Genomic DNA, 25,409 nt, shown 5'->3' on the forward strand with positions numbered 1-25,409 from the left:
ATACAATTTTCTTGAAGGGAACCCCCACAAATTCCGGCAGCGTGATTACCTAATACCGTAATAATGACTCACTTTCTTATCTGACATTCCAGATTCCACTTCTCTTTCCTCAAATTATCTATTTCCGTCTGACTATCGTCTAGTTTGGTGGCCACCAGGGAACTACTGAGCAGCTCGTTACAGATGTGTCCCATGAGAGAGGCTTTCTGAGAGGGTTTCAGGCACCAAACAGGAACTGTCTGCATGGTAATAAGACTGTCCTCGTCCTCCCAGGTAGTAGCTATCTGGTACAACCTGACAACCTCCGTCAGGGTGTTCTCTGAGAGTTGCACTGCTGTCAGACTCTGCCCTGTTGCTGTCTTCGGCTGTGAAATAACAGACAGTTTTAGAGGGAAATCTGTGAAATAACAGACAGTTTTAGGGGGAAATCTGTGAAATAACAGACAGTTTTAGAGGGAAATCTGTGAAATAACAGACAGTTTTAGGGGGAAATCAGTGAAATAACAGACAGTTTTAGGGGGAAATCTGTGAAATAACAGACAGTTTTAGAGGGAAATCAGTGAAATAACAGACAGTTTTAGAGGGAAATCTGTGAAATAACAGACAGTTTCAGAGAGAAATCCGTGAAATACCAGACAGTTTTAGAGGGAAATCTGTGAAATACCAGACAGTGAAATGAAAAGGGTTATAATGATAGTGACAGGTCCCATAATTTGTGGTAGTAGTTGCTCCTCAGATTGAATGTATTCACAGGGATTCAATACTCCAGTAATTAAGAGACCGCTAGTGTTACACGCGCCCAGGTTAGTACGAATCCATTATATGAGTTTACGTGATGACGTCACGTGATAATCCCATGACGTCACGTGACTGTAAATCTGAGTTCGTCACCCTCACAATTTTAGAACAAATTCTATCTGTATCTAGATGTAATTATTATCCTCGTATCAGGGAGTGCTTGAGAGGCCAAGGGGTTTCAGTGCTACAAAACCGGGGCAGAAAAACAAAGGGAATTTGAGAATTTGGAGAATAAAGTGTTAGTGATATTCTACACACCGTTTTGGACTGTGGGAAGCCCGGATCCTTCATAGCAACTTGAAGGAGCTCAATAAGGAGCTGAATAAAGTACTCCTTTTCTTCAGGAGCCTGGTTGTTGAGGATAGCACACTGCAGCTTGTTGACTGTAGGTATGTTCTCTATCTCAAGTATCTGGAAATGTTAATTGTAATAGATACACTACTAAATCACTGTAAAACTTCATTATGAGTATAACGCTACTTTATCTTTTACAGAGAACCCGACTAAGAAAGGGATCTAACTTACTGTGACCTGTAATAAATGTAACTTTTTTTCTATCAAAACGAGATCTTTATTTATATCACCATTGCAAAAACATCTAATTTAATTCTATTAAGTAATTTCTATATTTAATAAGAGCCTTTTCCTTGTCGCATCAAACGGGATCAATAGAAATTTGCCCAAGAAAACATTTCAACTACCTTACTCGGGATTATTACGACGGGTTTATTAACGACCGGTTAAAATATGGTTAGGGAAAAATATGGCGAAATTGCTCAAAACCCACCACATTTTCCCGGTCGCCATTTTACCGGTGTCCAACCTTTCAATTTTAGATTCAAAAATTTTGTCTCAGATGTAAATTTCCTTATTAGAGATAAGCAAGTTTAGAAATTTTCGCATTGCTAAAACTTGTGAAACAAGTCGAATTATCAATAATTGTTCAAAGTAGACAGAAATAATGACTCGTGGTTAATCAAACTAGATGGAAAATAATTTTTAACATTTGAAGCGTAACAACCAGATCGATATTAAGATAAAGGGAGAGCTGTTTAGTCTTCCAATAAGTTTTAATCATCTTCGTTATCTTCATCTGGATCATCCCTTTCATCAGTTTTAATTAATTCAAGTTTTAATTTAACTGTTACTTTTACTTTGAGTCCTATTTCATTATGTAGAGCTAGTCAATACCTAAGAAATTAAAAATTGGCCTATTTAAATCAAATTTGACAATAAGGATATATGACAAGAATTGGGCAAAAAGGTGAATTTTTTGCAATTTTAGCCAAATGAAGTCGAAAAACCTACAACAAGTGTCCCAATAGTCTTCTTTAGTGAATATAAGACAACGATTAAAATATGAGCACCCATACCCCTTGGGAACCCTAAAAGCTGAGTAGGCGGGTTTATTAACGACCGGTGAAAATGTGGTTCGGGAAAAATATGGCGAAATTATCCTAAACCCACCACTTTATCCCGGTCATAATAATCCCGAGTAAGGTATGCGACTCATAAATAATATTCCAATCCGGATTTTACATTCAATAAGTCTAAAATATATTTCTTGAACTGACCTCCCCAAAAGCATGCAGGAACTCCACGATCATGAGAACGTCAGCGAAAGCGTCCTCGCTCACCGCACAGTTCTCGAACCGGGGTAAATCTGGAAGGGGCTTACTGTCTGTCAACTCGAGATCTTCCAGCGGCTGTGAGTAAAGACAAGGTTAGATGGGGACGTTTTCTGGTTTGCAATTTCCAACAGCTTTGAATCTGACTACAGAAAATGAAACAACTTGAGATCTGTCCTCAGTTAATAATAGTGACCAAGTATCGGAGGAATATTATATACAGCAGGAGTAAGAACGTGTGTACGATAAATATGACGTTACAAGTTCGTGAGGAGTACTGATTCGAAGAGATAAGGTATTTGATTCATGAGGTAGAAATTTATTGTATGGTATAATAAGGGGGAAGGACGGAAATTCTAAATAAATAGCTCACTTAACAGCCTAGCAACAAGATTTTACTTCAGATAAAAAACTGACCTTCTTGATAACAGAGAGGACCTGCATCTCGAGGTCGCGTTGTTCTCGCCGCGCCTGCTCCTCGCGCGCCATGCGTACCAGTCTGTTCTCTTCCAACTGTAGCCGCTCTGCGTACTGCATTTGTAGCTCCTGGAAATATGGAGGGGTTAACTGGATATCCTGTAGTTCCTGGGAACACGAGAGGGGAAGTCTCTCAAGAGGGTGGAATTACAGATTTGAGGATATGCAGAAAATAAGGGAGGATTGTTGAGGTAGCTGGGGTTAGAGGAAATTCACAGCTACATTACTCAACACTGCAATTATCAGAGCTTTACTTAATCACTGATACTCATTAATCAATTACTAATTAAATAATCCATTACTAATTACACAATATCACGTACCATAGCCTCCTTCTCTTTCCGCTCCTCCAGTGACTGATTATACTGCGCCTGTAACTGTATCAGCTGCTTCTGTAACTCACGCTCCTGCGGCAAAACCTTCGTTATTCGCGAGGCAGACTTACTGGTACCCTTATTATAAGGGGTCCCACGGTGATCAGATCATGTCACCAATTAGTGACGTATAATTAGTGATGTGATTCATAAGTAGAATTTAATTGAACTAGAAATGGGATAGATATTGGGTAGAGTTCACATGTCAACTCTGTACATCATAGCGACAAAACCTTGATTGATCAAATCATAATTAATTACCATAATCATGATATTTAAGATGACAAGAGGAAACAAGTCTGAGGGAACACGGCAGGGTGATGTAACGGCTTAGTCTGACTATGACTAAATACTAGATATCCATCATTTACTCGCTGTTTTATTCACCGTCAAACGCTTCTAATTACATAAAGTTCATCATGAAATTTGAAGCATTTAGAAAATAATAGTTCTTAAGTCGTTACATTCCCCAGTAAAGTAAGTTACATCGAGTGAGAAACAATTTCTTAAAAAGTAAACCTCTGACAGAAAGGAGGCACAGACTCTGACCATGCACAGAAAGGATAAAACCAAAGTTTCATAAAGCACAGACACAATCAACGGTGAGAATATCCCTTACAACATATCCCTACAAAACTAAAGGGTCGTGAGTGACCACGTGACCACGAGTAATGACCACGGGACCACTCATTTCACGGCTTGTACCACGTGGGAACGTTTTAATAATGTACTTTTCAACTGTTCAGGTTTATAAACACGTTCTAGAACGTGTTTATAAAGTGTTTATGAACACTTTATACTCACGTGTAATGTAAGCACTTTATAGACACGTGCAATGTAAAGTGTTACAACTGATTGCTACCACTAACTAACACAGAACTACAGCGAGAGAGAGTGTTCAAATAACACAGTTACCACACGATATATAACACGAGAGTGAACAGCGGGAGGGAACATTAGACAGCGGGAGAGAATGTCGGTTAACTGTGGAGCTCACAGCAGTATATGAAGTCTATCACGCAGAACTGAAAAATTCTACAAATTAGACTGTAATAATGTGCCTGCTTTCAGGCCAATAATACCATATTTGAGGTGCTCATTGTTTGGAGATGGTCGACACATCTCGACACTGTTAATTACAGTACTACCCCGTCCTGTACTACAATCTCCAAAACAAGCCCCCAGAGATTGTAACTTGACAATTCCTATAATCTCGACACTCCACAACCCTGTTAATTACAATACCACCCTGTCTTGTATGACAGTCTCGACATCATAATTTTAAAAATGTTAATCACGATACCCCGCCCAAGAAATAAGTAGCCAAATGCGACTATGAAGAGCCGAGAGAGGAGGATTAGCAGGGTACTTTCCTAGTTTATTGTGGTACAACAATCAACATGCTCTGATTGCGCGGCTCGACAATACAGCTTGAAACAACACTTGCTCCTTCACAAATAAATCTGCTCCTACACTATTCCTCTACACTCTAGTTGTAAACCACTTATTACTAACACTATGTGTGCACGATCACGGAGCCAAGAGAAAGACAAGCCATCACTAACGTAGACAGCCTTTGATCTAATACAGGACTGAATAACACTAGGAAAATTGGAGGTTATGGCGGATAGAGTTGTATGGAATTGGTTAAAAGAGAGTTAAAGTTCGTAATGGCTATAAATAGGGAATATAGAATGGAACTATTGAGCTCGAGAGTGAAATTGGAATGATATTTATTACGTGCGTTCCACTCATAAGCCCAAAAACAGCCTAATTCGAATCCTCCTTACTGAGATACGATAAGCTGGTAGGATTTTTTACAAAAACAGTATGCTACAAGTACAAAGAAAAACAGACATAAGACAATTTCTATTGAAGACAAAAACAAAGGGACTAATTATAATTCACGATTCACATTTCACATGTATAGAATAAGACCAATAGGCTAATATGCACACAAAACATCCGACATATTCATCTGTTATCGCTAATTCTCTTCTACAATTCAACCGCATGCTTCAACTAAACTGTATTTCTTTCGCACTTCCCCAGTTCTACACAGTGCAACATGCTCTGATTGCGCGGCTCGACAATACAGCTTGAAAGAACACTTGCTCCTTCACAAATAAATCTGCTCCTACACAAAACACGTTCCTTACCTTATCGTGCATGACGGAATTGTAGAGGTCGATGGAGGGCGAGGGAGTCTTGGCAGGGTTGCTGTTGTTGGTTGTTACTACAGGGATCTTGGGACTACTGATGGGGCCGTGATGGTTGTTCTGTTTGGTCCCAGAGGAGGTGATAACTGCTATACGAGACATGGAGCTCTCCTTAGTCACCTCCTAGAGGGAAACAGGTTAGTTCACAGGTTAGTTCACAGGTTAGTAAAGGAGTTAGTTCACAGGTTAGTTAAGGAGTTAGTTCACAGGTTAGTTCACAGGTTAGTTCACATGTTAGTTCACAGGTTAGTTCACAGGTTAGTTCACAAGTTAGTTCACAGGTTAGTTCACAGGTTAGTTCACAGGTTAGTTCACAGGTTAGTAAAGGAGTTAGTTCACAGGTTAGTAAAGGAGTTAGTTCACAGGTTAGTAAAGGAGTTAGTTCGCAGGTTAGTTCACAGGTTAGTTCACAGATTAGTTCACGGGTTAGTTCACAGGTTAGTTAAGGAGTTAGTTCACAGTAAATGTGTTTGGTGATGTTGTAAATATATGGATCACTGTTGATGTACTAGATGATGATGTAATGAATGGCGTGTCTAGCCACTGCATTTTATTTCTAGACACTGTAAAACTATAGTTATATTTCAGTTTGTTCTATTTTCAATTCTAGTCTGTGTAGAAAGAGAGACATGCGAGGCCAACAGGTTCGGGACAATTTGATAAACTTTCACTGTCGACAATGAGTCAATATAATTGTTCTCACGAATTGTTTTCCACTCAGATAGAAGCCCTTAAAAACACAACAATTAAAAATAAACAAAAGCCGCGAATCAGAAAGTTATACTCAATATACATCAGAGTTTCCACGGAGATTACAACCAAGCAAAGCAAGACTCGAGATAGAGAGAAGAGAACGGAAGAGAAGGAATATATATATTAACGTAAATGAAGCGCCCTGAAACTCTGACAGTCAGTGGCGTGAACGAGCTCTGAAAGTGATAGAGCGCCCGGTGACAGACACACATTTACCTGCTGCCAGAGCAGTGTGATCGACATATTATTATTATATCATGGTCGGTAGTACGGTCATTAATCGGGGATAACTTTACTTATTACCAATGTTTGTTTTGGGCGCTGTTCACTGCCAATGGTTACACAAATAAAAGTTTTAATTCTTTATGATGAGAATGTAGAAGTTTAAGTGTGGTGGTTACTGACACACACGGTTCAGAGACTCTCTCTATCTCTCTCTCTCTCTCTCTCTCTCTCTCTCTCTCTCTCTCTCTCTCTCTCTCTCTCTCTCTCTCTCTCTCTCTCTCTCTCTCTCTCTCTCTCTCTCTCTCTCTCTCTCTCTCTCTCTCTCTCTCTCTCTCTCTCTCTCTCTCTCTCTCTCTCTCTCTCTCTCTCTCTTCAGAGTCACTAATGATCCAGGCAGACTAGCAGTGTAACTTTCATAAACTTCATTATAAATAACAGCAGCCAACATCTAGTTCCTCCAGATCCCCCTCCAGATATAGTTCCTTCAATCTCCAGCAGCGAGGCTGCCAGCAAAAGGGGAAATAACGCGGAAGCTATAACTATGAAGATATGCAAGCAGCAAGATGAGACGGCCACTGTCGGACGCCAGGCACAGACTCCACAACACAAACTGAAAGTCAACCGGGCTCTAGTATCCAGTCTAGAACAGCAGGTATAGATAGACACCAAGTGTCAAATATAATGCTCGGTAACACCCAGCAACAAAGACTGTACTGTAAAACAAAATTACTGTTCGCAAACCTAGAGTAAAAGCTAGAGAGAGAGAGAGAGAGAGAGAGAGAGAGAGAGAGTGAGCACTGCCCGGAGCTATCACGAAAGATAGTAATCGAACACCACATTAGAAAGTACATAATTTGTTTTTGCCGTTAATGAGTAAGAGAGAGAGAGAGAGCTGTAGAGAGTGATGCTAGAAAAACGGAACTGATTTAAGTGTTAAGGAGGAGATTGAAACAATCAGAGTATAGATAATAGGTATAATATATCACTGTCGTGGAGCTATCTAGCGAGGTCAGGTCATATAATGGTACATAACATAAAATATTGCTATCTTAATTCTTATCTCACATTTATTGTACACTCGCACTGTCGTGGTACAATATTTCAGTGTTTCAACGGTGTGACATGACCTAGATTTACGGAGCAACACTGTATTATTATAATCAGATCTTTCGTCAAATTCTAAATAACGTGGATACATGAATATATATAATATATCGGGCGATAATGATGTTGAGGTGCTACTACTGTCAGATAATTACTGATACATCGCCCGATAATGAGGATAATAAGCCAGTGTTATAGGTGAGAAGGAAAGTTTATCATCTCATAAATGAAATATATGGCTAATGAAAGATGTGGTAAATGAAATATATGGCTAATGAAAAATCTGGTGAATGAAATATATGGCTAATGAAAAATCTGTGAAAGATCTGGTAAGTGATGATGAAGTATGTGGTAAAAACTCTGAATTGTCTGATCTTACCTGATCTCTCCTCAGTTGTTCCTCTGCCGGCTTTCTCTCCGATCCTAAAACAAAGTAATAGGTTAGACTTCAGACATGAAACTAGGCACGGTATCAGTCTCCAGCCTAGAAGAAACCAGTCGGTCTAGATGAAACACGACATGGAAACCGCACCAAAATATCACGTGGTCTTGAATTGTACCAATGAAAATGCTTGGTTCTATCACGTGGCATGGTTCACAGTCATATAAATAGGATCATTGACCAGTTCAATAGTCTGAGCTCAATAAACAGAACACCTTACACCATACAGGATGGAGCAAGAGGAAGGAGTAAACGATAAGAGCCTTTAATTTAGGGGTGCCGGACGAACTATTTTGGGGCCATTACGTTATCTTCACGGACACATCTTGTCCAGTGCGGATCTATATAGCTCAGTATAAAAAGGGTGTGATCAAACATCGTGTTCTATTTCTAGAATTTTCAGAACTTTGTTTATCTCCCTTTTCTCAATTGTTATCTTCTATCAGAACTCACTAGCCAAAACTTATGATATGTTGTAATTAAATTGGTAAGTTAATAGTATAATATCGAGATCCTCACCTTTCTGAATGACGGGCTCGTGTTTAGCCTCGTTAAATGACAGAGGAATTGTCTGCATTGTACCAAGAGGGCTCTCTGTCCTCCGTTGTTGCGTCTCCACTGCTTTCAACTGGGCTTCCATTAACTGTTGCGTCTCCACTGCTTTCAACTGGGCTTCCATTAATTGGTGTGTCTCCACTGCTTTCAGCTGAGCCTCCATTAATTGTTGCGTCTCAACTGCTTTCGACTGGGCTTCCATTAATTGTTGCGTCTCCAATGCTTTCAACTGGGCTTCCATTAATTGTTGTGTCTCCACTGCTTTCAGCTGAGCCTCCATTTTTTGTTGTGTCTCCACTGCTTTAAGTTGTGCTTCCATAATGTGTTGGGTCTCCATTATTTGTTGTGTCTCCATCGCTTTCACATGAGTCTCCATTGCCTTCTGTTGTGTCTCAATCTGCCTCTTGATCATCTGTTCCTCTGCTTTTTGTTGTATCTCCTGCATTCTGTGAAGTTGCAGTAGCTTCTTCTGTTTTATCTGGTCCAACTGAAGATGGCTAGTGTTAGTGAGGGATAAAGCACAATGGAGATGTCTAGCAGTTTGTGACTTAAATTTGTAAGCAGCGACACAAACCTGCAAACGTTTTTTAATTAATTTACATAACAGAGGTTCAGTAAATAATTCACTGGTTATTTTCAGTAGTTTTTAATCACAATTTTAAACTGATCGCCAGAATAGTTCCAAAAAGGTCTTACTCCATTCTTTAGAGTATGTCCAGTGGAAGCGATTTACAATTACTTACCTTGATTTGTTTCTTAGTCTCCTGCTCTTGAAGTCGAAGTTGTATAACATCGTCCGGAATCTTTACGTACTGACCCGTATTCTAGGGGAGGGGAATTTAGAACCAATCATCAGTCATCTTATGTTTAACATAAACTATGTCCATACTCATATTATATTATATAAAATATACCCATATTCATATTACAGGGTGGGCCATAAGTCAGTACCCATACGTTGGCCTTTATAGCTCAGTCACTGAGTGCCCAATTTAAATACTTCTTTCTGGTATGACTTAGTACCACCACTGGTTCGAGGAATTTGTCAACTCGAAAAATATTCGCGTTCATTTTTTTCAAATGGAGGTTCATTTTCACATTTATTTGATAATTTGGATAGTCGGATCAAGCTAAATGTTATTGAATTGTGTTTGGCCATTCGAATTACGTTTGTCCTGAAAGAATTAGAACTGTACCTTCTCAGATGACCGAGATATGAAGCATAACGAGTTTATTCATTACGTGTGATCAGGTGATTGGTTTACCTAATTACGTGATAAGGTGCCCCCGTTAACTACCCCGTTAAACATTATGGGAATTGTTAAGGGTGCCCAATTAAGGTGTCGTGTCACGGTGTCACATAATCACCCAGTCAATATTGTTAACGAGATACAGAAAATGCTTGATAACTTCGTCATTTCTAATCCGTTTTGCCTCATGTTTTTAGATCATATGCAACATTTGATAATATACCGTCTCTGAAAAAATTAGGCGTTCAGCATGTTCAGAGAAAACAATATAGGTGTTTTAATATTGAATGGGCGTGGTCTAAAATATTCGAATTTTTAAATTTTGACGACGGAATCCTCGAACCAGTAAGTACAGTATGCCATCTGCAAAGCAACAGCTCTCAAATATAAAACACGGCGGAGCTATTAAGGCCAACGTATGGGTACTGACTTTTGGCCCACCCTGTATATTAAATAAAATATGCCAACCCCAGTGAATCTCTTACAGACAGTTTTTTGAAATATTGAAGAATAAACTCATGTTCTGTGGTTGTAATTTCGTTTAAAGTAGGGAGATCGGTGACGCACTATATACTATAATACGTGTGATTATTCTGAAAATCGTTTATAATTCTGACAGTTATTACTCACAATATCCTGCTGAAAGTACTCTCCCACTGTAACGCTGTTACTGAAGCTAAACTGTTCCAGCTGCACGTTGGCGATAGCGTTCACTTGTAGGTACTGAAAATAGAGGTGATTTTTAGTGGTTATTTTATCGGATAAATTTCCAGTGAAATATTCAACTGTAATGATTTTTTTGTGGGGTAGTGGACAAAATCTTTAACTATGTATAATCAATCTGTGAACTGTAATCAGAAATGCACATTGCTACAATAAATAAATTAATATCTTATATTTAATTACTTATGATTATTAATTAATAGCTTATATTCTAAATTAATAACTTATATAAATTAATAACTTATATTGAATTAATTATGATTATGACGGATATTTGCACGCGAACACACGTTTAGTGACCGTATGTTAAATAATGAATATAAAGCCGTCTACACCAGTATTAACACTCTCCGATCAAAGATGTAACACACAAAAAAAGCTATAACAGCTTAATATGTAAATTCCAAGATATAGCTAGCACTTAGCGAAAGCTAAATCACAGTGCAAGCCTCTGCACTGGATTCACAAACTATGGCTCATATCTCGCTGATACTATCTTTAGTATCTATATATTATATAACATCGTAACACACTACCAAGTTGTCACTACTCAATATTGTAATTGCTTGTTAATGAGAACGAGGCCGGCTCAGCCTGTCATTCGCTACTCAGGGGATAATAAACACGTACAGCTTCAATATATCATACCAGACCGGGGGAGGGGAAAGTTTGTCAAATTCTTACTTCTAAGTCTGCCTTTTTCCATGAATTACTTTCAGCGCTTTAAAATTTCACTAGACAACTATTCGCTGACAAATATTAAGTTCAAAGAATTGAAAAAACCGCAACTAACTCCTCTTATTTAAAAACTGGGCACGTCCGGCAAATTCCGCTGCAAAGCTTCCGGAATTTGAGGAGAACGCACCGGGTACCCACAATTTCACGAGTAAATGCAAGGGCCACTAGTCTTCCGCCTTCTCACTATTATTATTACGGGGTGCAAACTGCAAATACCTAAGGTGGTAAAAATTAATTCCTCACCTTCTGAACGTCGTTGTAAGTGCGGAGTTTCTTGAGGCAGGGAGCGATGTACAGCACCTCGCCCCTCAGACCTCCACTGTTACCGCCCATACCTCGCTTTATCCTGATGTGTCTCTGCCATCTGAGCAGGGGTCAAGGTGTGAAGGTGTGTTAGTTAAATATATAAAACGAGTGTTAGTTATGTGTGAGATGCGTGTTAGTTATGTATTTATAGTTAGTTAATAGTTATGTATTTAAAGTCAGTTATGTATTTTTGGTTGTGATAAAATTATACTGTTTTATACAACAGCATTATTATTTTATCAATTAACGTCAACGCCTTTATTTAGTTTTGAATCGCAAAGGTTCCACAAATAACATAGTCATCACCATAGCAACGATGAGTTGTATTTAGTTTTGAATCGCCAAGGTTCCACAAATAACATAGTCATCACCATAGCAACGATGAGTTGTATTTAGTTTTGAATCGCCAAGGTTCCACAAATAACATAGTCATCACCATAGCAACGATGAGTTGTATTTAGTTTTGAATCGCCAAGGTTCCACAAATAACATAGTCATCACCATAGCAACGATGAGTTGTATTTAGTTTTGAATCGCCAAGGTTCCACAAATAACATAGTCATCACCATAGCAACGATGAGTTGTATTTAGTTTTGAATCGCCAAGGTTCCACAAATAACATAGTCATCACCATAGCAACGATGATTTGTAAAATACCAAAAATACTCAGAACATGGTCTCATGATCCTAGGCTCACAATGAGGTACCATTTAGAGCGTGGTGGACAGACCAACCCAACATTGAAGTATCTTATGGTACATATTTATTATTCAGGCAAGGCTGGTTTTGGTGCTTTCCAAAGAAAAGTGGTTGTGGCTGTTGAATAAGCTTAGTTTGTGCTTTATTTTTAATTGGATAATGTTTTTGCTGATTATTTTTTAACAAATTCGGCGTCCACTCGTATTAAGAATAAAGAACTTAATTCTCTTATTATATATTATATATATGGATCATTCAGCTTATTTTAAATCAACCCTCGAATTTGCTTTAAATGTAGTTGTGCTCTAAGTGTAAACCAATACCCAAAAACAAAGTGTTTCAGTCTAATTTCAGGGCAGTATTTCTAGCAGTACCCACAAAGAAAGGCGGCAGCTTGAGTAAACCAATCCACCAAATGAACCTAATATTGGTCCTGGTAAGATTTCTAATAAAGGAAGACATCTGACAATGTGCCTCACCGAGGGAGGCCCACAGTGCAGTTATCATTCCAAATCATGTTTTTGGCCCATATTTTCACAGAAATGTAGTCCAGCAGGGGCAACCCATCCTGAATTTCCAAAATATGGCCTTCTAGAATGTTAAGCAGAAGGCAACTCACCCCAGCAGGGCCACCCATCCTGAATTTCCAAAATATGGCCTTCTAGAATGTTAAGCAGAAGGCAACTCACCCCAGCAGGGCCAGCCATCCTGAATTTCCAAAATATGGCCTTCTAGAATGTTAAGCAGAAGGCAACTCACCCCAGCAGGGCCACCCATCCTGAATTTCCAAAATATGGCCTTCTAGAATGTTAAGCAGAAGGCAACTCACCCCTGTGTAAGTGGAAGCTGGGCGTCCTTCTCGCTAACAGCCTGTCTCTGCCTCTTCCTCCTACCCAAGCCTGATAAGTTGGATACAGTCTGGTCGTGAAGACTCTGGGAGAACTCCGTGGAGTCCGGCTGGCTGCTTGAGTCCGAGTAACAGTAATCCTGGGAATTAAACAAATTAGGGGGTTTATATGGAAATCTATTTACACCTATAGCAAAATATATTTAAACTCTGAGAATATCAATTTTTTTTCATAAATCAAATAGTCAGGGAATTAAATCCTAAAGTATGCCTCTTAGGTAGAAATTTCCACATTTTAGCTAGTCGTGCATGATTTTGTTACCATGCATCCTATCCAACCGAAGTTATGCAAAACAGGGTAGAGCACGAAGCTCGATTGAGATGATGGGCTTGCACAATCACTGAACTACTCCCTCAGCGAAGAATTAAACACTTGGGAGCCTCTCCACCTTACCTCAAAATCTGAGTTAGTGACCGCTCCATCGATCAGCTTCCCCGCATTCTTAAACACATTCCTGCCGTCGTTATCAGTAATCTCCAGTTCACTCTCGCAGTCTTCCTCATCATCCTCGTGTTCCCTCTTCAAACTGCCCTTGCTAGTCCCACTAGCTGGACTGCCACCCTTCATCCCTCCGTCCGAGTTGGGTGTGACTGATCTGGAGGTGGGTTTGGAGCTGGTCTGATCCAGGTGGAGGTCTGTCTCCATCTCCTCTGGTTGGGATGGTGAGGCTTCTGTGCTGGTGGTCGCTGAGAGGCAGGTCATGTTAAATAGCGCCGACTGTGCGTGCACTGTCAAAATTAAACACAAAGGCTTTTAAGAATTGAAAGCAAATGGATGCGATCAGCATGTATTTCAATAAATATTTTCTGATTGGTTTGATTTCCTAATACGGTCTAAACGGCCCGTGCAGCAGAATAAACCGTACTAACACAGACAATTTATATAATATGCACATATAATAGCTTCTCTCACAAAAATCTTCTTCTACAATATGGCTTCATTAAATGAGATGATTTTCATCTCCGTGCGAGTGAACAGTGAACACCTCTGAATTATTCTCATATGCTCATTATAAAACAGAGAGATATATGGGGAGGTTCACATGCTGTACCAACCTGGTTCCTCCGTGATTTGGTGGTTAGCAGGACTGAGGTTAGGACTGTTCTCCTCTTTCAGAGGGGACCCTGCTGAGGTGGGAATAGGTTGAGAGATCTTGAGGACAGGGGGCTGAGGAAGCAGAACAGCTGGAGTTGTGTCTTCTTCTTCTTCTTCTACCTCCTTAGGAGTGGTAGGTGGAGACTGGGTGTCTGTTGGGAGAAGGCGTGGACTGTATTTCTGAGGCTGAGAAGTAAGATGTTAAGTCTGAGGAATAGCCCGGTTACTTGTTAATACCTATAATTATAATAGCCCGACTGTTGATTAGCCGGGGGAATTAACAAGTTGCTTCTTCATCTGGGGGAAGTAACAAACAAGTGACATTTGTAGCCTTGTCAGTCTGACAGGATTCATGCCGCAGATTACTGAAAGTGAAAGCGAAAGTGAAAGAGATCTAACCTGATGGTGAACAGCAACTTCCATCTCCTCCGGCTCCTGATCCGGCTCCTTATCCGTCGCCTCCCCTGCTTCAATATCAGATGTATCGTCTAGCGTCTCAGCTGCCTTCTCTTCTATTACTGAGCACATGTGTCATTAGCAAAGCCCCAACATAACACAATAGAGCTCTAAACTACAACATTTACATTATTACCTCTGTGCAGTGACTAATCAGTCTGTTTGATCTCTGTTTAAAGTAGGGAACTTCATGTCTTAATTTTATCCGAGCACGGTTAAATTTCGGTAAAGTCTGTAAAGTCTACCTAGGTCTAAAAGATCTAATGTTTAAAGAAGAAGTGCAGCTGTCCAGCCCAAAGTTAGGTATCCGGCTGATTTAGTTGTTAAAATACACGGCCGGTACACACACTAAAGTACACACGAGTCACAGTTATCCTGCACTATTGTCAGCCCATTAACGGAGAATTGTGAGAGGGATAAAACAAAGCCTGGATGGTAAACGCCAAGATGTAAAGCTGGGTTTAAGGAGAATGGGTTGGAGAGACTCACAGCCTACCAGGCCACCGACTTACCAGGGTTTACTTTTGTTTGAAACAACCGTTTAAAATAGTTAATTACAAAATTGATCATGTTGATGATCGTCTCGTCATCGGCTTTTGTGCCACTTTTATGTTTTTTGGGATGGAGAGCTTGTGTGGTGCTCGATGCATGGGTTGAGAGACTCGGGGATATGTGGATTTCGATTGATCTCGATAAGATTTCTGACTGTGCAAGAGTTTGTGGAAGGATCTTGCATTAATCTGGACGAAAATTACCATGATCTAGTCTGGTTCTTTACCGAGATTAAATCCGCGTCTCTTGTAATTTTCTTAATCAGCATATGTAATTCAGTCCGAGAGTTGCTTGATCTAAAAAGCTTAGTTTAGAGTTTGTTATTACTCGCTAGTTCACGGACCAGTTCCTGCTAGCTTCCTACCACAGAGGCCCGGACGGTACAATTAGCCCTCTGATCTGGGGATAAGTCTCTATCCTCTTTTCAAACACAATGAAATGTTTTACATCACAATGAAATGTTTAACGTAACACGGAAAGGAAAATGGAAGATTGAGCTGAAATGGCCTCCAATCTGATTCAAGAGACCATGAACCAGTCACCAATCAGCATTTACGTCATGCATCAATGCTTTTCCAGTCCTGACATAGAAATAGAATATAACGGCCATTTTCCAGTATATTCTACTCCTGCTAGATTGCCTCTAATATTTGCTATTAATAGGTTTACTTGAATACTAAGAAGGCCATTATTTAACCGGCCTTTAACCGGCCTTATCCGACCTTCTTATTAGCCCAGATTTAGGTATCTAGCTCCGAGTGCCTTGTTGCAGATTACCAAGCTTATAATATCCCAGTTGATACTATTATAGACTAGCTACTTGAAAATTGTTTGTTGACATATGGCACGGTGTCTAAAGTACATGTTTCTAAGAAATGTCGGGTATTATTATGTATATATTATTATATGTCTGACTCTCCTGTAATTTTGGAATTACCCATGCAACCATACACATTGTAAATTATAATAAGCAACATTAGCTTAAACATTTTAATTAAGCAACATTAGATTAAATATTTTTAATAAGCTATTTTAGATGCACCATTTTGTGCCGTGTAGGACTGAGCAATACTGCACTACACTGCATATAACTAAAAGCTCAATTGTTCAACATGTAACACAAGCATTCGGGACCATTACATGTTAAATATTAATAGATCATACGTCACATGTTCTAATGCAATCTTAACATAAAATGTTTACTTTCAGCAGCAAATATGGGCTTCTGGGATAATATCAAGCAGAGATACGACGTGGCTTTTATCGGCGCAACATTCGCAATCGTGTTCGGACTGGCATTTATATTCTTCACAATGGTGGTTAGTGACAAGATGTTTCCAGGACGCAACTCTCCCTCCGCAAGCAATCCCACAATGGCCTCGGTGGAGATCACTGAATATAATGTTACCGCCACAAATGGGACCTTATAGGCCTCTAGGTCACTAAATAGGGCGCTTCAATACACAGTGCACCACGGGTTTCTAGGGATCACATTGTTTTCAGGTATTTCTCATTACAAATATGTGGCTACCTCTCCTCAGGTTCCCTAATGTGAGCTGACTTCTTTGATCTACAATATGTTTCTACGTGGCTACAACTGGAATAGTGATTGTAGTAGCCGAACTTATAACAACCTGTTACTCTCTCTCTCAGACTGAACTTTAAAGAATTTCAATACCCGGCCACTTCTCCCCCTCTTCAAACAACCAACTACTACTAAAACTAGCGCTTTTTCTGAAAAAACGGTTCCCAGAAAACGGTTTGCAGGAAGGATATCAGAAACACAAAATTAGTGCACATAAAACATTTGATGAACCCAAGAGAACAGCAGTTAAAAGAAAACCCGCACAGGAAATTTGAAACAATCACCGATCTATCGGGTAGCGCTAAACAAAGAGATGGGAAAAGAGAGAGCATTCACACTCTCTACTCTACTCTCTCTCTCTCTCTCGCTGAAAGGGAAGAGCTCAAACGTAACACGTAACTGAATACTATAAACAGCGTTAGCTCTGAACAATTGGGACCACCAGGTATTAAATATATTTATTATGCGGAGACAACAACACAGCACTGCTGTTGTGTTGTGTTATCAAAATATGGGGGATCGTATTAACAAGTTATTTAGCGTTGTCAGCCGACTGTGTGCGTGTGTGTTGCGGCTCCCTGGAAACTACCGACCACACATCGCTTGTTAACAGCCTGTAGAGAGCCTGTAAACAACCTGCAGAGAGCCAGTTAACAGCTTGCAGAGAGCCGGTAAACAACCTGCTGAGGGCCGGTTAACAGCCTACAGAGAGCAAGTAAACAACCGGGCTGCGACCGTTGTACCAGAAAAGTACCGAGAAATAAAAACAGTGATCAGAGCTAATTTCAACTCGCAATAACGTCACATATCACCCGTATAACCAGACCTGGTACTCAACACATACCACGGCTTACAATATAAAATACAAACTTTCTACAGATCAGGACACAAACTGTGATGACGACTGCTACAAAAAGGACAAATATATTATAATAACGGGGAACAACAGGGCGAGAGAGTGTGAGAGAGAGAGAGAGAGAGAGAGAGAGAGAGAAGAGAGAGAGAGAGAGAGAGAGAGAGAGAAGAGAGAGAGAGAGAGAAAGAGAGAGAGAGAGAGAGAGAGAGAGAGAGAGAGAAAGAGAGAGAGAGAGAGAAAGAGAGTAAATGCAACACTGTAACGGCTACTACTACTGACTATGTACAACAAACATCTATAGCACGATAGGAGTGAAATTAAAGCGAAACACCAGAAGCTTGACAAAGAATATATATATATTATATATATACTGAGAGAGAGCAGGAGTGAGTCAGAGAGAGAGAGAGAGAGAGAGCCCACAGGGTTAATATTGCACACTGACACACACCTATGAGCTAATCATATTGTGCTGATCAGGCCTGCACTCTGCAGTATGTGCAGTAGAGGGGTGGTGTTTAATGGAACTGACAGGATATTGTGTGTCACCTATTATGTTACCCCTGGTGTTGGTGTCACCCACTCCTGGTGTTTTATTTACTTGTAATGTCACCCGCTGGTAAAGGTGTAGAGGTTTTGTTGTTGTGGGATTATTACATTGTGTTATATCTGATTTCAGTTATAGCCTGTATTTCGTGAACACGGAGTTATCCGTGAATTACTATTTTGTTGTGATATGATATGTAAAGATCCTTGACGATTTAATGCAAATTCCTTTCATTATATCCATGTTTAAATATCTTTCATAATGATATATTGAATGACAAATCAAACAAGCCGGACAAGAGAACGTCAATTATGCTGGTCTAGAAAAATACAACATATTTATATATCGCTAGATTTTGTGTTCTGACAGATAGCTTTTAAATTATAAAATAGACAACTGTTGTGGAGTGTCTTTTGGGCACAGAGAGGTTATATTTTCACACCACAGTGACACATAGTTATCATGAAATATCCTGCTTCAACCCACTTTTAGCGCTTTTAATTCTACCAGATTTCACTGGACATCAGACCACGGGTTTTACTTGTCTCCTTCATAAACAGTTTCGTTGGTTAAAAAGAGACCCACAACTGTGGCGGGAAGAAGAACGAGCACAGCTAAACTAAAAACAAAGTTTAAATGAAAAGCTGCACTGAAGGTCGGGTTTCAAGCGCCTAAATGGAGAGCTCAACGAAAGTTTCAAATGTCTAAATGGATAAATAGTCCAAACCACCCCAAATTAAGCTGTCATATCATTACCACTAAACTAGTATTACTGTACTTTAACAAGTAACTGAAGCTGTCTAAAGACGTGTCATTTCATAGTTGACGGGGTTAACAGAGGACTAGGGTTTGCAGTTAGGTAATTTCTATAAACTATAAGTGGTATAAATACCAAGAGATGATTCACTCTCTCTCCGCTCTTAAACATTCCTTTGACTAACCTGACTTGACAGATAAGTCCGGGGTACGTTCTCCTTCTCTCAGTGGCTCATTATCTTCCTCCACCGCTTCTTCTTCCTCTTCTACTTCATCTACTTCTTCTTCGTCTACTTCTTCCTCTTCTTCCTCCGTTTCCATCTATGCAAGGTATCGTGTACAGCAAAATAAAAACAATAAAAAAGACGAAAAACAAATCGTTTACAGATCCACAGGTTCAACCCGTGAATATTCCATTAGTTCAGTAATATCCACAGCCAAGTACAAGAATTTCGACTAAATTTGACAAATAGCCGCGGCAATTTGAAATCAATTATACCATACCAAATATTCATAGACATTGCGGAGTTAATCCTTTGGAACATTTGATGAATTGAATAAATTTACACACCTTTTCAGGCAAGCAGGCATCTTCAGTCATCGGTTTTAAGTCTGGACTTAGTCCGTGAATCATGTTTGAATGATCCTCTGCGACCCGACTATCAGGTCGGCGGTTATCAACATAGCTGGAGAAAGACTCCGGCAAATCGAGGTCAATGCTTGGAGGTCGGGCTGGCTCAGCTTCCATGCTGTTGTCATCAGAGTGCAGCTTGTCGACCAGCTTGGCAAACTGTAACAGTTGGTCGTCCCGAGACAGCTCGGCTGGAGTGAGGGGCGGCTCATCCTCGGGAGCAACAACGTCCATGTTACCGGGGGCAGGTTCACATGTCTGAGGAGTCGGTTCTGTGTCCATGTCTTCTGATTCTGACTCAATTTTGTCAACGTTGTTTGACTTGGTGTAGTTGTCAGGAGATTGGGGCGGTTCAACAGCTGGTTCTCTCTGAACTGGCTCTCGTAGAGCTGGTTCTCTCAGAACTGATTCTCTCAGAACTGATTCTCTCAGAACTGACTCTCTCTGAGCTGACTCTCTCAGAACTGATTCTCTCTGAACTGACTCTCTTTGAGCTGGTTCTCTCAGAACTGACTCTCTCTGAGCTGACTCTCTTTGGACTGGTTCTCTCAGAACTGACTCTCTCTGAGCTGACTCTCTCTGAGCTGGTTCTATTATTGGATCTGGGTCTCTCTGAGCTGGCTTACAACCACCCAACAGAGCCTCAATCCCGTATACAGCAGGAGCTTTACTCTTAACAGTTTCCTTGCTTTCTTCAACTATAGGGGCTGGAGTAAGCTCAGACAAGTCGTCCTTCAGTAAGTCCAGCCCCTCGACGTCCTCCTCACTGTCCTTCCCCTCCTTGGCAACCTCTGTCGGCTGCTTCTCTACCTCGATTGTCAGGGCGTGGTTTTCAATATCGTCCTCTGTGGCATCCGACCACAGTTTACTTATATTAGGTGGCTCCTTGGCTGGAGAGGGTTGGTGCACGTCAGGTATAGCTAAAGGAACGTTGTCTCCAGGAGCCGGCATAAAGCTGGGAGCAGGTTTCAACATGGGCATAGCAGGTAGATTGGGTAGCTCTGGTCGGGGTTTACTGCCGAGAGTTTTCCTCTCCACGTGCTCGAGAGCGGGGGGTTGGTCGCTGTTCTCCAGTTGGGAGACCTGGTTCAGAATACTGGACAGAGGGATGTCTCTGGAGGGTTTGGGAACAGGTGCCGCTGCTGCTGATGCTGCTGGATGAGAGCTTGTCTCTTGGGAGGGCCGACGTTGGGAGTGAGCGGGAGGATCCCCGTAAGGATGAGCACTGCCAGAGTGAGGAGTTGAGGCGGAGGAGGTGGGTGGTTGAGGGTGACCGGGGTACACCTGACCGTCTGGGTAGTTGCTATACGAAGGAAAGGAGCTGGAGGTGGACCCTGCCGGGTATCTGAGCTGATTGTTCTCGTACAAGCTCGGAAACGCAGGCTGGGAGATGTGGCGTGACGGAGGAGCCGGGTCTGCTGTGCGAGACTGATGATGATTGCTAAATGTGGGGTGTTTGTCTGGCGTCTTGCCAGGTTTCACGGGGATGGGCCGGTTCATGGAGGTGTCGAGGATGGGAGGCTGGATGGGTGGCTCCCCCGCTGGGTACTGAACAGCCCCATCCGGACCGTTGTAACTGTTCATTGCTTGCTTATTGTGCGGGTTACTTTCATTCACTTCAATAGGATATATAGTTGAGCAACGTGGGTTGGGCATTGGAGAGAGGGAGTATTCAGCACCGTTTCTCACCAAATTATAAGGATAGCCCACAGTTGTTGAGGAAGATGATGATGTTGATGCACTCGAAATAGGTCCCATAGCGGGCATGTAAGGGTGACGATACGATGGGAATGCAGGAATAGGAGCAGTTTCCTCAGGAGTAGCAGGTTGTTTAGGCACCTTCGGCTCCTTCGTTTTGGATTTAGGTTTAGGAGGTGGTTTTGTAAATTGTTCTAAACTATTAGGATACGGAAAATGAGGGATATTATCCGACACGTTCTGATTGTTCCACTGCTGCTGCTGCTGCGCTTGTTGCTGAGCTTGCTGAGCTTGAGACCGATAATCAACAGGGTAGGGAGGGTGTTGCGCTTGTGCAGCTGCGGCTGCAGCAGCAGCAGCAGCAGCTGCAGCCACTTGCTGTTGTTGGAGTTGCTGCTGGTGGTACAACTGTTGTTGATGAAGGAGCTCTTGCTGGTGTTGTTGCAGTTCGCGTGTTTTCTCCGCAGAGGCGTGTTTTTGTCGCGCCCGTGCAGCTTGCTGCTGCTGCAAATGCTGTTGGTGCTGCTGCTGATGCTGCTGCTGGAGTTGTTGCTGCTGCTGCTGGAACTGTTGCTGCTGATGTAACTGAAGCTGCTCGTGGGAAATCTGAAATAGACTTACGTGAATTCGAAATATTTGTAGAAATCCTACAAAGTTTAAGGAAGTTTAAAAGGTTAAATTATAGCGCCCGAACTTGACACAGAACTTAATTATGATCTTGGTTAGCGGAATACATACATATTATGACTGCTGGAGATATATTATAGTAAATTCCTGTGAAACCACACTTCGTCAGCTCATGTCAAATGCAAGACTAGGTCAACTTTATCGCATCAATGATTACTGGTGGCAACCATGTTGATCCAATATTCCATTTAATAGAGTTTAAGACCTATATAACGTTCAAGTTGCATTTAAAGGTTTCAGCAACCCAGCATGAAATTGCAATTCGAGCCGTCCAGGTTGGCCAGATCTTGCTTATTACATCGTTTCACACGACGCTCTCTTGCAATCAACTCTATATAACCTCGTGTCCCTTTGGCCTCACACAAATGCGGCCCTACATTGCGATCGGTTAAACGTTCCGTCCAACCCCACAATCAGAGGGAATCAGACCAACTATGCATAATACCACAAGAAGTATTATAACATAGCTCTAACACTGGTATGAAGCAGACTGGGGCTTATCGAATGCACGCGAATGTGCGACCACAGACGGTTAAATTACATTAAGTGTACGCTAATATCACTATATTGGAGAGTGTGTGTTTTCTGATATGTGAGCTTGTCTCTTTGTTAGGAGAACTCTCTCAGGTAGCATATATAAATCACTGATTTAACAGATGGATAACATGCCCGCACACACCGCGAATATTTGATTACATCAAATTATATCACAGAGTATGAGAGCGGTGCTGGTTGATTCCTAATTACCCGTGGTTAATTAGACCTGAACAGTGGTTTGGGTGGTCAGAGGAGTTCAGCTTCAGTGTAATTGTCACCCACGGCCGGTGCAATGATGCAGCAAAATCAACTTCTCATTCATATTTCTAACTAGGTTAAAATGAGCTACTCAACTGGATATCATAATAGAAGCGATCAAAGTGTGTAATCCCATTTTGCCCCTTATGCTTTTTAAATGTACATGACACGCCCTATCGAGAAGGAAGTACTAAAAATGAGGGGGGGGGGGGGGGGGGAAGTTACAAATAACAAGTTACCTGACTATGTCGAGGAGGAGTGGGGGGGGGGGGCAAGTTACAAATAACAAGTTACCTGACTATGTCGAGGAGGGGGGGGGGGGGGACAAGTTACAAATAACAAGTTACCTGACTATTTCGAGGAGGGGGGGGGGGACAGGCTAAAAATAACAAGTTACCTGACTATGTCGAGGAGGGGGGGGGGACAAGTTACAAATAACAAGTTACCTGACTATGTCGAGGAGGGGGGGGGGGACAAGTTACAAATAACAAGTTACCTGACTATGTCGAGGAGGAGGGGGGGGGGGACAAGTTACAAATAACAAGTTACCTGACTATTTCGAGGAGGGGGGGGGACAGGCTAAAAATAACAAGTTACCTGACTATGTCGAGGAGGGGGGGGGGGGGGAAAGTTACAAATAACAAGTTACCTGACTATGTCGAGGAGGGGGGGAGGGACAAGTTACAAATAACAAGTTACCTGACTATGTCGAGGAGGGGGGGGGACAAGTTACAAATAACAAGTTACCTGACTATGTCGAGGAGGGGGGGAGGGACAAGTTACAAATAACAAGTTACCTGACTATGTCGAGGAGGGGGGGGGGACAAGTTACAAATAACAAGTTACCTGACTATGTCGAGGAGGTTCTGACCAGGGTGAGGGTGAGGGTGAGTCAGAAGGGAAAGCTGGCTGGGACTGAGCCGCGTACTGGGACAGGTACTGTCGTCTCGCTTTGTCGCTGTACCCATCTGGAAATAATGCTAAATTTAATACTATAAATTAATTATTAAAATAATTAATCAATTGATAGATTATGTAGGGTACATACTCAACTCTCAAGTAAGTTCCTTATCAAACAACTCAAGTTCCCATCCTATAATCTACTTCATACTTTGCTCTAAGTGTCCAATGTCATAAGTGGACTTAAACAATATGCTAATAATATGCTAATAGTTAAATAATATGCTAATAGTATGCTAATATTATGCTAATATTATGCTAATAATATGCTAATATGCTAATATTATGCTAATAGTTTGAAGTGTGGATGACCTCCCCACCAATATCAGTAATCCCACACACTCCAGTAATAATAAAAATAATGGAGAGAGCAGATTACAGACACAGGAACTAGTACTACAGTCCTTAACACCTATCACACAGCCACATCAACATTGCCTCTCTTGCAGGTACTAAACTTCTAAACTTGGCTGGGGAGAGCGTGTTGAAGGGCAGGACAAGTAGATTGTTGATATATTTAAGGTTCTATTAATAATAGTATGTAGAGTGAAGATAACAGAAGATTAAACTCTTTCATGTACCAGTTACAACGTATTGTAGTATTATGTCATGGCTATATATAATACATTGACTCTGAAATTTAAAAAAATACACCCACAGCATTTTTTATAATATAATATGAGGCCTAATAGAATAGCAGCGCAGTGGATTGAATTGTACCTTGGTAAAATTCGGTAATATGCGTTAATTGGATGGTTGTGCGGTAAAATCCGATTGTTACCTGGATGGTTGTGCGGTAAAATGCGGTTGTTACCTGGATGGTTGTGCGGTAAAATGCGGTTGTTACCTGGATGGTTGTGCGGTAAAATGCAGTTGTTACCTGGATGGTTGTGCGGTAAAATGCGGTTGTTACCTGGATGGTTGGCCTCGTAAGGGGCAGCCCCAGGCCAGCCTGGTCCGGGAGCAGGAGCAGCACCCGCCGCCTCACGGTAGTTTTGTCCGGCGTAATATCTCTGCATTTCTATATTCACGTTGCTAGGCGCCGGGGCCGTTTTCATGGCATTGCTTACTGAAAATAAAGTACGGTTAGATACTGGAGCATAATATAATGTATATTATTTCATTGGTAACAAATTCTGAAAGTCTGAGGAGAAATTAAATCTGAGGAAATAAGGAGATTGTCAACTGTTTGAAAAGTTACAGACAACAAAAACACTTTTCCGTTTCCCGCAGACAACACAAATGGTTAAGAAAAGGACAATTTGGCTGGAGACAAGACACAAGAAAAACGCAAGAAAAACACAAGAAAGGCACAAGAAAAACACAAGAAAGCAGCAGTTAAGTTGTAGTGATGTGCACAAACTGCGTGAAAGGCACAAGAAAGGCACAAGAAAACACAAGAAAGCAGCAGTAAAGTTGTAGTGATGTGCACAAGCTCCGTGAAAGGCACAAGAAAGGCACAAGAAAGGCACAAGAAAAACACAAGAAAGCAGCAGTAAAGTTGTAGTGATGTGCACAAGCTGCGTGCACGGTGATGGTAGCTACTGTAAAACACAAGAAAAGCACAAGAAAACACAAGAAAGCAGCAGTAAAGT

General features: G+C 41.1%; 2 protein-coding genes across 3 annotated transcripts in view; both read right to left on the reverse strand.

The window, feature by feature from the left end:
* Positions 1-25,409, reverse strand: part of LOC134815976 (uncharacterized) — a 578,562-nt gene that overhangs the window by 199,935 nt on the left and 353,218 nt on the right. The window lies entirely within an intron of this gene.
* The window catches only part of LOC134814641 (bromodomain adjacent to zinc finger domain protein 2B-like), a 54,674-nt gene that overhangs the window by 11,489 nt on the left and 17,776 nt on the right, over positions 1-25,409 (reverse strand). For both annotated transcript variants that reach the window (XM_063822797.1, XM_063822796.1), the window contains exons 2-20: positions 24,728-24,883; positions 23,701-23,822; positions 19,615-21,978; positions 19,229-19,364; positions 14,694-14,812; positions 14,255-14,480; positions 13,593-13,885; positions 13,121-13,278; positions 11,530-11,650; positions 10,456-10,548; positions 9,319-9,399; positions 8,540-9,062; positions 7,958-8,001; positions 5,437-5,619; positions 3,227-3,310; positions 2,844-2,972; positions 2,373-2,504; positions 1,057-1,209; positions 73-365 (exon numbers count right to left, since the gene is read on the reverse strand). In XM_063822797.1, the coding sequence (XP_063678867.1) occupies positions 73-365; positions 1,057-1,209; positions 2,373-2,504; positions 2,844-2,972; positions 3,227-3,310; positions 5,437-5,619; positions 7,958-8,001; positions 8,540-9,062; positions 9,319-9,399; positions 10,456-10,548; positions 11,530-11,650; positions 13,121-13,278; positions 13,593-13,885; positions 14,255-14,480; positions 14,694-14,812; positions 19,229-19,364; positions 19,615-21,978; positions 23,701-23,822; positions 24,728-24,883 (5,410 nt within the window). The remainder of the gene's footprint in view (positions 1-72; positions 366-1,056; positions 1,210-2,372; positions 2,505-2,843; positions 2,973-3,226; positions 3,311-5,436; positions 5,620-7,957; positions 8,002-8,539; positions 9,063-9,318; positions 9,400-10,455; positions 10,549-11,529; positions 11,651-13,120; positions 13,279-13,592; positions 13,886-14,254; positions 14,481-14,693; positions 14,813-19,228; positions 19,365-19,614; positions 21,979-23,700; positions 23,823-24,727; positions 24,884-25,409) is intronic.

This window comes from Bolinopsis microptera, chromosome 5 (genome assembly GCF_026151205.1).
Source record: "Bolinopsis microptera isolate Bmic1 chromosome 5, MBARI_Bmic_1.0, whole genome shotgun sequence".
Classification (NCBI taxonomy): domain Eukaryota; kingdom Metazoa; phylum Ctenophora; class Tentaculata; order Lobata; family Bolinopsidae; genus Bolinopsis; species Bolinopsis microptera.